The 12,868-nt window shown below is 49.4% G+C and overlaps 1 protein-coding gene across 3 annotated transcripts in view; it reads right to left on the bottom strand.

Annotated features, from left to right (window-relative positions):
- Positions 1-12,868, bottom strand: part of tfam (transcription factor A, mitochondrial) — a 70,217-nt gene that overhangs the window by 54,378 nt on the left and 2,971 nt on the right. For all 3 annotated transcript variants that reach the window (XM_055936020.1, XM_055936011.1, XM_055936029.1), the window contains 4 exons: positions 12,177-12,304; positions 12,020-12,090; positions 9,480-9,629; positions 9,187-9,282 (listed from right to left, as the gene is read on the bottom strand). In XM_055936020.1, coding sequence (XP_055791995.1) covers positions 9,187-9,282; positions 9,480-9,629; positions 12,020-12,090; positions 12,177-12,304 — 445 coding nt within the window. The remainder of the gene's footprint in view (positions 1-9,186; positions 9,283-9,479; positions 9,630-12,019; positions 12,091-12,176; positions 12,305-12,868) is intronic.

Here is a 12,868-nt window from a genome sequence, read left to right as displayed (position 1 = left end):
ATTATAACAGGTGACAGTGTTACAGCAGCATTATAACAGGTGACAGTGTTACAGCAGCATTATAACAGGTGACAGTGTTACAGCAGCATTATAACAGGTGACAGTGTTATAGCAGCATTATAACAGGTGACAGTGTTATAGCAGCATTATAACAGGTGACAGTGTTATAGCAGCATTATAACAGGTGACAGTGTTATAGCAGCATTATAACAGGTGACAGTGTTATAGCAGCATTATAACAGGTGACAGTGTTATAGCAGCATTATAACAGGTGCCAGTGTTACAGTAGCATTATAACAGGTGACAGTGTTATATTATAACAGGTGACAGTGTTATAGCAGCATTATAACAGGTGACAGTGTTATAGCAGCATTATAACAGGTGACAGTGTTACAGCAGCATTGTAACAGGTGACAGTGTTACAGCAGCATTATAACAGGTGACAGTGTTATAGCAGCATTATAACAGGTGCCAGTGTTACAGCAGCATTATAACAGGTGCCAGTGTTATAGCAGCATTATAACAGGTGCCAGTGTTATATTATAACAGGTGACAGTGTTACAGCAGCATTATAACAGGTGACAGTGTTATAGCAGCATTATAACAGGTGCCAGTGTTATAGCAGCATTACAACAGGTGACAGTGTTACAGCAGCATTATAACAGGTGACAGTGTTATAGCAGCATTATAACAGGTGCCAGTGTTACAGTAGCATTATAACAGGTGACAGTGTTATAGCAGCATTATAACAGTGTTACAGCATCATTATAACAGGTGACAGTGTTACAGCAGCATTATAACAGGTGACAGTGTTACAGCAGCATTATAACAGGTGACAGTGTTATAGCAGCATTATAACAGGTAACAGTGTTGTAGCAGCATTATAACAGGTAACAGTGTTATAGCAGCATTATAACAGGTAACAGTGTTATAGCAGCATTATAACAGGTAACAGTGTTATAGCAGCATTATAACAGGTGACAGTGTTATAGCAGCATTATAACAGGTAACAGTGTTATACAGTGCTTTCGGAAAGTATTCAGACCCTTTCACTATATCAACATGTTATGTTACAGCCTTATTCTAAAATGGCTGACATCGTTTTTTCAAGTCCATGCTCTGGCTGGGCCACTCAAGGACAGTCAGAGTTGTTCCGAAGCCACTCCTGCGTTGTCTTGGCTGTGTGCTTAGGGTAATTGTCCTGTTGAAAGGTGAACCTTCACCCCAGTCTGAGGTCCTGAGCGCTGTGGAGTAGGTTTACATCAAGGATCTCTGTACTTAGCTCCGTTCATCTTTGCCTCGATCCTGACTATGAAAATGGCACCGACGGAGAGGGCTGCCGTGCTTCTAGCTCTTAGGAAACGTTGCAGTATTTTTATGTATTAATTATTACATTATTAGCCCAGAAATCTTTTTATTACATCCAGCCGGGAAGAACTATTGGATATCAGAGCAGCGGTAACTCACCAGCACTACGACCAGGAATACGACTTTCCCGAAGTGGATTCTTTGTTCACACCCCCACGGGCAATTGAACTGATTCCAGAGGCCGACTCAAAACACCGCCGGCGGAGGAGAGGTACTCTAGTCCGGCATAGGAGGCGCGCACACCACCCACCGCATCATAGTATATTACTCGCTAATGTTCAGTCTCTGGATAATAAAGTTGACGAGAGAGACATCAGCGATTGTAACATAACCATGTTTCCATGAAACAGAGTATCTCGAGATATACTGTCTGAGTCCATCCAGCCAGTTGGGTTCTCAGTTCATTGCGCAGACAGGAATAAATATCTCTCCGGGAAGAAGAAGGGCGGTGATGGCGGTATGTTTCATGATTAACAACTCATGGTGTGATTGTGATAACATACAGGAACTCAAGTCCTTTTGTTCACCCGACCTAGAATACCTCACAATCAATCAAATGCCGACCGTATTACCACCCAAGAGAATTATCTTCGGTTATAGTCACAGACGTGTATATTCCCACTCAAGTCGATACCACGACGGCCCTTAAAAGAACTTCAGTGGACTGAAATCACATATCCTGAGGCCGCATTTAGTGTTGCTGGGGATTTTAACAAAGAGGCTGCCGAAGTCCAATCAACACATTGTGGACTGGGATATGTTCCGGGTAGCTTCCGAGAATAACATTGACCAAAATACTGGGTGAGTGAGTTGATCAGGAAGTGTATAGGAGAGGTTGTACCCACCGACTATTAAACCCTAACCAGAAACCGTGGATAGACATTAAACCTACCCTAACCGGAAACCGTGGATAGACATTAAACCTACCCTAACCAGAAACCGTGGATAGACGGCAGCATTCACGCAAAACAAAGGTGCGAACCACCGCATTAAACCTTGGCAAGGTGACTGGGAATATGGCAGAATACAAACAGTGTAGTTATTCCCTCCGCAAGGCAATCGAACAGGCAAAACGTCACTATAGAGACAAAGTGGAGTCTCAATTCAACGGCTCAGACACAAGACATGTGACAATCACGGATTACGAAAACCAGCCACATTGCGGACACCGACGTCTTGCTTCCAGACAAGCTAAAACACCTTCTTCGCCCGCTTTGAGGATAACACAGTGCCACCGACGCAGCCCGCTACCGAGGACTGTGGGCTCTCCTTCTCCGTGGCCAACGTGAGTAAGACATTTAAGCGTGCTAACCCTCGCAAGGCTGCCGGCCCAGACGGCATCCCTAGTTGCGTCCTCAGTGTGCACAGACCAGCTGGCTGGTGTGTTTACAGACATATTCAATCTCTCCCTATCCCAGTCTGCTGTTCCCACATGCTTCAAGATGTCCACCATTGTTCATGTACCCAGGAAAGTAAAGGTAACAGAACTAAATTACCAAATTCCCGTAGCACTCACTTCTGTCATCATGAAGTGCTTTGAGAGACAAGTCAAGGGTCATATCACCTCTACCTTACCTGTCACCCTAGACCCACTTCAATTTGCTTAACGCCGCAAAAGATCCACAGACGATGCAATCGCCAACGCAATGCCCTCTCCCACCTGGACAAGAGGAATACCTATGTAAGAATGCTGCTTATTGCCTACAGCGTCATAGCACCCTCCAAGCTCATCATTAATCTCGTGGCCCTGGGTCTGAAACCCGCCCTGTGCAACTGGGTCCTGGACTTCCTGACGGGCCCACCCCAGGTGGTGAAGGTAGGAAACAACCCCTCCACTTCGCTGATCCTCAACACCGGGGCCCCACAAGAGTGCGTGCTCAGCCCCCTCCTGTACTCCCTGTTCACCCTTGACTGCATGGCAACGCGCCCCTCCAACTCAATCATCAAGTTTGCAGACGACACAACAGTTGTAGGCTTGAATACCAACAATGACAAGACAGCCTACAGGGAGGAGGTGAGGGCCCTGGGAGTGTGGTGCCAGGAAAATAACATCTCACTCAAAGTCAAGAAAACAGATGGTTGTGGACTTGAGGAAGCACCCACCTATCCACATCGATGGGACCACAGTGGAGGTGGAAAGCTTCAAGTTCCTCTGTGTACCCATTACTGACAAACTGAAATGGTCCACCCACACAGATAGTGTAGTGAAGAAGGCACAGCAGCGCCTCTTCAACCTCAAGAGGCTGAAGAAATTTGCCTTGGCACCTAAAACCCTCAAACTTTTACAGATGCACAAATGAGAGCATCCTGTCGGGCTGTATCACCGCCTGGTAGGTCAACTGCACCGCCCACAACCGTAAGGCTCTCTAGAGGGTGGTGCGGTCTGCCCAACGCATCACCGGGGGCAAACTACCTGCCCTCCAGGACACCTACACCACCCGATGTCACAGGAAGGCCAAAAAGAACATCAAGGACAACAACCACCCGAGCCACGGCCTGTTCAGCCCACTATCATCCAGAAGGCGAGGTCAGTACAGGTGCATCAAAACCGGGACCGAGAGACTGAAAAACAGCTTCTATCTCAAGGCCATCCGACTGTTAAATAGCAATCACTAGCACATTAGAGGCTGCTGCATATATACATACACTTGAAATCACTGGCCACTATTAATAAACACAGGTCACTAATAATGTTTACATATTTTGCATTACTCATCTCATCTGTATATACTGTACTCTATTCTACTGTCGTGTCTTTGACTATGCCAGATTGATTGCTATGACATGCTATTCTATAAAATTATTTCTCCGTAATTAATATTACCTGATTGAACTAATCATGTAAATATTAATTAACTAGAGAGGGACACCACGAAAGAATATTTATAGAGCTGTTATCTTTCGAATAAACTCTTAAAGATTTTGTAATATTTTACTAAATAGCCGTCACATTAATCGTCATTATATTCAGTCTCATCTGAAAGTTGTAAGTCCTTGATTATCTGCAAGAATCCTAGCTAACAAGTTGAATCAGCAATACAAAATTGGGTTTAATTATTTATTTACTAAATACCTAACTAATCACACAGAAACACACATATACAATTAAATCATAACTTGATCACAAATTACGTCATACAGAAAACGTCCCTAGCGGGCGGAGTAGATATGGCAGCTTGTTACACAAAGAAAAGGGGCTGAGTCTTAGTGAAAGCGCGGGAGACTTGAGCATGGCAAAAGCTGTGCTCTCGTAAATATAGTATCTTATGCATTCTAAATTACCGCCCATTTGAGAAAGAAAATGCAATACATATTTACTCTGAGCTGCGCTTCAGTAGGTTGGTGGTAGATGGAAGAACGTATCGCCAACCCGAGTCCTCTGTCCTTTGGAGAATGTCTCTGGTTGTCACGGGATACTTTGTAGTAACGTTGTGTGTGGAAGACGGGATACTTGGATTGTCCTTCCTAACCTGCGTTTGTAGCAGCTGTTGCCAACTCAACGGCTAGGAGATATCACTTCTGTAGTGAACACGAGTTTAAAGTTCATACCATTCACAGTCAAAGTCCATGCTGATGTTGGCCTAGTTCTGTAGTTATTATCTGAACCATTCTGACCCTGGATCGTCATCCTAGAGTACCCGGAACAGGAAGTTATATTCTTGTCACTGGCTTTATATAGTGGAGGGAGAGGGGTGTGTCTGAGAAGTCAATTACCCAAGTCTCTTCACGGGGGCGGGCCCCTGGTTGAGCAGAAGCCAAATTTATGAAAACACAGATCTCTCATTTGGAAGGTAAAATTACATTTCACCTCTTCACAAACAATGTCATATTCAAACATTTGAATTAAACAACAATTCCATGTGAATCTGATACCTCTGACGTTTAGACTTTTCACAGTAGCGTTTATGTCATTCTATCATTGATGAGAATGTGTCAGAGGGCCACCGAACTGACATAATATACCTTAAGTACCACCGCATATGTACAGTTGGTTGGATTACCAGAATATAGTTCATTTCCCCCAATTTCTGATGTTACCCAGAATCTCTATGTTAACCCATGGGTTTCCTTATGTCACATCAGTTATAGTGGGGGAGAGGTATTTATGACTGTCGTAAACCTACCCCCAACCCAACGTCATGACACTACTGTATCTTAGTCTATGTATTACTCATCTCATATGTATATACTGTACTCTATTCTACTGCATCTTAGTCTACGCAGTTCTGAAACTGCTCGTCTACATATTTATATATTCTAAATTCCAGTCCTTTACTTAGATGTGTGTATTGGGTATATGTTGTGAAATTGTTAGATATTACTGCACTGTCGGAGCTAGAAACACAAGCATTTCGCTACACCCACAATAACATCTGCTAAACACGAGTATGTGACCAATAGAATTTGATTTGACTAGTCTCCCAGTCCTTGCCGCTGAAAAACGTAGCCACAGCATGATGCTGCAACCACCATGCTTCACCGTAGGGATGGTGTCAGGTTTCCTCCAGACGTGATTGTATTCAGGCCAAAGAGTTTAATCTTGGTTTCATCAAACCAGAGAATCTTGTTTCTTTAGGTGCCTTTTGGCAAACTAAGTGGACCGCCATATTCCTTTTATTGAGGAGTGGCTTCCGTCTGGCCACTCTACCATAAAGGCCTGATTGGTGGAGTGCTGCAGAGATGGTTGTCCTTCTGGAAGTTTCTCCCATCTCCAGAGGAACTCTAGAGCTCTGTCAGTCAGAGTGACCATCGGGTTCTTGGTCACCTCCCTGACCAAGGCCCTTCTCTCGCGATTGCTCAGTTTGGCCGGGGCGGCCAGCTCTAACAAGAGTCTTGGTGGTTCCAAACTTCTTCCATTAAAGAATGATGGAGGCCATTGTGTTCTTGGGGACCTTCAATGCTGCAGACATTTTTGGTACCCTTCCCCAGATCTGTGCCCCCAAAACAATCCTGTCTCGGATGTCATGGCTTGTTTTTTGCTCTGACATGCACTGTCAACTGTGGGACCTTATACTGTGGGCTCCCGAGTGGCACAGCGGTCTAAGGCACTGCATCTCAGTACTAGAGGCGTCACTACAGACCCTGGTTCGATTCCAGGCTATATCACAATCGGCTGTGATTGGGAGTCCCATAGGCCACCCGAGCTCAATTTTCAGTCTCATAGCAACGGGTTTGAATACGTATGTAAATAAGGTATTTCAGTTTTTAATACATTAGCAAAAATGTCTAAAAACCTGTTATAGCTTTGTCATTATGGGGTATTGTGTTTAGATTGCTGATCATTTTAATTTATTTAATCAATTTTGGAATAAGGCTGTAACGTAACAAAATGTGGAAAAAGTCAAGGGGTCTGAATACTTTCCGAAGGCACTGTTGCAGCATTATAACAGGTATTATAGCAGCATTATAACAGGTAACAGTATTATAACAGGTGACAGTGTTATAGCAGCATTATAACAGGTATTATAGCAGCATTATAACAGGTATTATAGCAGCATTATAACAGGTATTATAGCAGCATTATAACAGGTGACAGTGTTATAGCAGCATTATAACAGGTATTATAGCAGCATTATAACAGGTGACAGTGTTATAGCAGCATTATAACAGGTGACAGTGTTATAGCAGCATTATAACAGGTATTATAGCAGCATTATAACAGATGACAGTGTTATAACAGGTGACAGTGTTATAACAGGTGACAGTGTCATAGCAGCATTATAACAGGTATTATAGCAGCATAACAGGTATTAGAGCAGCATTATAACAGGTATTATAGCAGCATTATAACAGGTGACAGTGTTATAGCAGCATTATAACAGGTGACAGTGTTATAGCAGCATTATAACAGGTATTATAGCAGCATTATAACAGGTGACAGTGTTATAGCAGCATTATAACAGGTATTATAGCAGCATTATAACAGGTGACAGTGTTATAGCAGCATTATAACAGGTATTATAGCAGCATTATAACAGGTGACAGTGTTATAGCAGCATTATAACAGGTATTATAGCAGCATTATAACAGGTGACAGTGTTATAGCAGCATTATAACAGGTATTATAGCAGCATTATAACAGATGACAGTGTTATAGCAGCATTATAACAGGTATTATAGCAGCATTATAACAGGTGACAGTGTTATAGCAGCATTATAACAGGTATTATAGCAGCATTATAACAGATGACAGTGTTATAACAGGTGACAGTGTCATAGCAGCATTATAACAGGTATTATAGCAGCATAACAGGTATTAGAGCAGCATTATAACAGGTATTATAGCAGCATTATAACAGGTGACAGTGTTATAGCAGCATTATAACAGGTGACAGTGTTATAGCAGCATTATAACAGGTATTATAGCAGCATTATAACAGGTGACAGTGTTATAGCAGCATTATAACAGGTATTATAGCAGCATTATAACAGGTGACAGTGTTATAGCAGCATTATAACAGGTATTATAGCAGCATTATAACAGGTGACAGTGTTATAGCAGCATTATAACAGGTATTATAGCAGCATTATAACAGGTGACAGTGTTATAGCAGCATTATAACAGGTATTATAGCAGCATTATAACAGATGACAGTGTTATAGCAGCATTATAACAGGTATTATAGCAGCATTATAACAGGTGACAGTGTTTTACCGTTACATTTATATTACATTATACCAGCGTTAAAGAGATGTTAATATGTAATGTGTTAAAGAATATTATATTTTCATCCCATTGACTCAGAACCCATGAAAAAGTATTTGATTACTTAACACTGGTACTAACCCGCGCGGTCGTCCCTCTGGACTCCCCGGTACTAACCCGCGTGGTCGTCCCTCTGGACCCCTCGGTACTAACCTGCGTGGTCGTCCCTCTGGACCCCTCGGTACTAACCCGCGCGGTCGTCCCTCTGGACCCCTCGGTACTAACCCGCTGGACCCCTCGGTACTAACCCGCGCGGTCGTCCCTCTGGACTCCTCGGTACTAACCCGCGCGGTCGTCCCTCTGGACTCCTCGGTACTAACCCGCGCGGTCGTCCCTCTGGACTCCTCGGTACTAACCCGCGCGGTCGTCCCTCTGGACCCCTCGGTACTAACCTGCGTGGTCGTCCCTCTGGACCCCTCGGTACTAACCCGCGCGGTCGTCCCTCTGGACCCCTCGGTACTAACCTGGACCCCTCGGTACTAACCTGGACCCCTCGGTACTAACCCGCGCGGTCGTCCCTCTGGACCCCTCGGTACTAACCCGCGCGGTCGTCCCTCTGGACCCCTCGGTACTAACCCGCGCGGTCGTCCCTCTGGACTCCTCGGTACTAACCCGCGTGGTCGTCCCTCTGGACCCCTCGGTACTAACCCAGTCGTCCCTCTGGACCCCTCGGTACTAACCCAGTCGTCCCTCTGGACTCCTCGGTACTAACCCGCGCGGTCGTCCCTCTGGACCCCTCGGTACTAACCTGGACTCCTCGGTACTAACCCGCGCGGTCGTCCCTCTGGACCCCTCGGTACTAACCCGCGCGGTCGTCCCTCTGGACTCCTCGGTACTAACCCGCGCGGTCGTCCCTCTGGACCCCTCGGTACTAACCCGCGTGGTCGTCCCTCTGGACCCCTCGGTACTAACCCGCGCGGTCGTCCCTCTGGACCCCTCGGTACTAACCTGGACTCCTCGGTACTAACCCGCGCGGTCGTCCCTCTGGACCCCTCGGTACTAACCCGCGCGGTCGTCCCTCTGGACCCCTCGGTACTAACCCGCGCGGTCGTCCCTCTGGACTCCTCGGTACTAACCCGCGTGGTCGTCCCTCTGGACCCCTCGGTACTAACCTGCGTGGTCGTCCCTCTGGCCTCTTCAAAGTGTTCTGCCATGAAGATGTTAAAGGACGACCGGGTACGTTTGGGTTTGCCCAGACTGTTCAACTCCTAAAAGTGGAAGATGGTGTTCAAGTCAGATGAGTCACCAGGAACATTTCAGCAGCACAACATCAGAACACACCACTACTAACACGATCACAAGGCCTTAGTAGTATGCCATTACATTCACTAGGAGGGGCCTGTCACGCCAAATAGTGTCCACGGCCCACAGCACATCACTATGAAGATCAATGAGCTACACGCACCCTCTTCCTCCTGTTGGCTTTCCTCTTGGCCAGCCTCAGTCTCCTCTCCTGTTTCAGAGCAGCAGCCTCTGCAGGTGTGAGCTGGGACTGGAACCTCTGCATGTCCACCTTAAACTGTTCCCTGGCAACCACTGACGCCTGTTGAAAAGGCTGTGGGGGAAAGTCAACATGTATTTAGCAAATTAACCACACAAGTACAACACCATTGACTGTCTTTTCAGGTAGAAGTCAAACAGCCGATGTTCAGGTATTTAAATACACTGGCAAGTAGATCCATGTTGGGAGGAAGTAGACGCATGACAGTCTGTAGTCTTCTCTGACGGAAGGTGGACTACAGAAGTGTCAAATGTCTTCTCCGTCACACAAGGAGACAGAAGATATCTGGGGGCCCTGCTGTCCAAGGTGTCAGGGTCTTGGGGGGGGGGGGGGGCCCTGCTGTCCAAGGTGTCAGGGTCTTGGGGGGGGGGGGGCCCTGCTGTCCAAGGTGTCAGGGTCTTGGGGGGGGGGGGGCCCTGCTGTCCAAGGTGTCAGGGTCTTGGGGGGGGGGGCCCTGCTGTCCAAGGTGTCAGGGTCTTGGGGGGGGGGGGCCTGCTGTCCAAGGTGTCAGGGTCTGGGGGGGGGGGGGGGCCCTGCGGTCCAAGGTGTCAGGGTCTTGGGGGGGGGTGGGGCCCTGCTGTCCAAGGTGTCAGGGTCTTGGGGGGGGGGGGGGGGGGGCCCTGCTGTCCAAGGTGTCAGGGTCTTGGGGGGGGCCCTGCTGTCCAAGGTGTCAGGGTCTTGGGGGGGGGGGGGCCCTGCTGTCCAAGGTGTCAGGGTCTTGGGGGGGGGGGGGGTGGGGCCCTGCTGTCCAAGGTGTCAGGGTCTTGGGGGAGGGGGGGCCCTGCTGTCCAAGGTGTCAGGGTCTTGGGGGGGGCCCTGCTGTCCAAGGTGTCAGGGTTTTGGGGGGGGGGGGGCCCTGCTGTCCAAGGTGTCAGGGTCTTGGGGGGGGGGCCCTGCTGTCCAAGGTGTCAGGGTCTTGGGGGGGGGGGGGCCCTGCTGTCCAAGGTGTCAGGGTCTTGGGGGGGGGGGGGGCCCTGCGGTCCAAGGTGTCAGGGTCTTGGGGAGGCCCTGCTGTCCAAGGTGTCAGGGTGTCTGGGGGGGGGGCCCTGCTGTCCAAGGTGTCAGGGTTTTGGGGGGGGGGGGCCCTGCTGTCCAAGGTGTCAGGGTCTTGGGGGGGGGGGGCCCTGCTGTCCAAGGTGTCAGGGTCTTGGGGGGGCCCTGCTGTCCAAGGTGTCAGGGTCTTGGGGGGGGGGGGGGGCCCTGCGGTCCAAGGTGTCAGGGTCTTGGGGGGGGGGGTGGGGCCCTGCTGTCCAAGGTGTCAGGGTCTTGGGGGGGGGGGGGGCCCTGCTGTCCAAGGTGTCAGGGTCTTGGGGGGGGCCCTGCTGTCCAAGGTGTCAGGGTTTTGGGGGGGGGGCCCTGCTGTCCAAGGTGTCAGGGTCTTGGGGGGGGGCCCTGCTGTCCAAGGTGTCAGGGTCTTGGGGGGGGGGGGGGGGGGCCTGCTGTCCAAGGTGTCAGGGTCTTGGGGGGGGGGGGGGCCCTGCTGTCCAAGGTGTCAGGGTCTTGGGGAGGCCCTGCTGTCCAAGGTGTCAGGGTGTCTGGGGGGGGGCCCTGCTGTCCAAGGTGTCAGGGTTTTGGGGGGGGGGGGGGGCCCTGCTGTCCAAGGTGTCAGGGTCTTGGGGGGGGGGGGCCCTGCTGTCCAAGGTGTCAGGGTCTTGGGGGGGGGGGGCCCTGCTGTCCAAGGTGTCAGGGTCTTGGGGAGGGGGGGGGGCCTGCTGTCCAAGGTGTCAGGGTGTCTGGGGGGGGGGCCCTGCTGTCCAAGGTGTCAGGGTGTCTGGGGGGGGGCCCTGCTGTCCAAGGTGTCAGGCTCGTGGGGGGGGGGGCCCTGCTGTCCAAGGTGTCAGGGTCTTGGGGGGGGGGGCCCTGCTGTCCAAGGTGTCAGGGTCTTGGGGGGGGGGGGGGGACCCTGCTGTCCAAGGTGTCAGGGTCTGGGGGGGGGGCCCTGCTGTCCAAGGTGTCAGTGTCTTGGGGGGGGGCCCCTGCTGTCCAAGGTGTCAGGGTCTGGGGGGGGGGCCCTGCTGTCCAAGGTGTCAGGGGGCCCTGCTGTCCAAGGTGTCAGGGTCTTGGGGGGGGGGGCCCTGCTGTCCAAGGTGTCAGGGTCTGGGGGGGGGGGCCCTGCTGTCCAAGGTGTCAGGGTCTGGGGGGGGGGGGGGGGGGGGTCCCTGCTGTCCAAGGTGTCAGGGTCTGGGGGGGGGGGGGGCTGCTGTCCAAGGTTTCAGGGTCTAGGGGGGGGCCCTGCTGTCCAAGGTGTCAGGGTCTGGGGGGGCCCTGCTGTCCAAAGTGTCAGGGTCTGGGGGGGGGGCTGCTGTCCAAGGTGTCAAGGTCTTGGGGGGGGGGCCCTGCTGTCCAAGGTGTCAGGGTCTGGGGGGGGGGGGGGCCCTGCTGTCCAAAGTGTCAGGGTCTGGGGGGGGGCCCTGCTGTCCCTACTGAATCAAGACACAACCTACCTGTTTCTGGTCTGCTGTCAGAGTTCTCCACTGCTGTGCAATCTTCCTTATCACATCGATAGTTTTGACATCTGAAACACACATCAACATGAACTCAGTGATGTGTGAAGATAAAGGAATGAGTGAAGCTGTAGAGATACATGTTAACAGCAGTCACCTGGATACTCCCTGACAACGAGAGGTTGTTGCTGTTTCACAAATCTCATGTATCCGTTCAGGGGCCTCTTAGGGGGAGCGCCGGCACTGGTGGTCAACCTCTTTACAGCTGGGATCACATTGACGAGCCTACAACACACCACAATACATTATCCCTACAACACACCACAATACATTATCCCTACTACAACACACCACAATACATTATCCCTACAACACACCACAATACATTATCCCTACTACAACACACCACAATACATTATCCCTACTACAACACACCACAATACATTATCCCTACTACACACCACAATACATTATCCCTACACCACATTATCCCTACTACACACCACAATACATTATCCCTACACCACATTATCCCTACTATAACACACCACAATACATTATCCCTACACCACATTATCCCTACTATAACACACCACAATACATTATCCCTACTACAACACACCACAATACATTATCCCTACTACAACACACCACAATACATTATCCCTACTACAACACACCACAATACATTATCCCTACTACAACACACCACAATACATTATCCCTACTACAACACACCACAATACATTATCCCTACTACAACACACCACAATACATTATCCCTACTACACACCACAATACATTATCCCTACAACACATTATCCCTACTACACACCACAATACATTATC

Source organism: Salvelinus fontinalis, chromosome 1 (genome assembly GCF_029448725.1).
Source record: "Salvelinus fontinalis isolate EN_2023a chromosome 1, ASM2944872v1, whole genome shotgun sequence".
NCBI classification, from domain to species: Eukaryota; Metazoa; Chordata; class Actinopteri; order Salmoniformes; family Salmonidae; genus Salvelinus; species Salvelinus fontinalis.
Note: the sequence above shows the minus strand (reverse complement) of the source record. Positions and strands in the feature narration are given on the sequence as shown.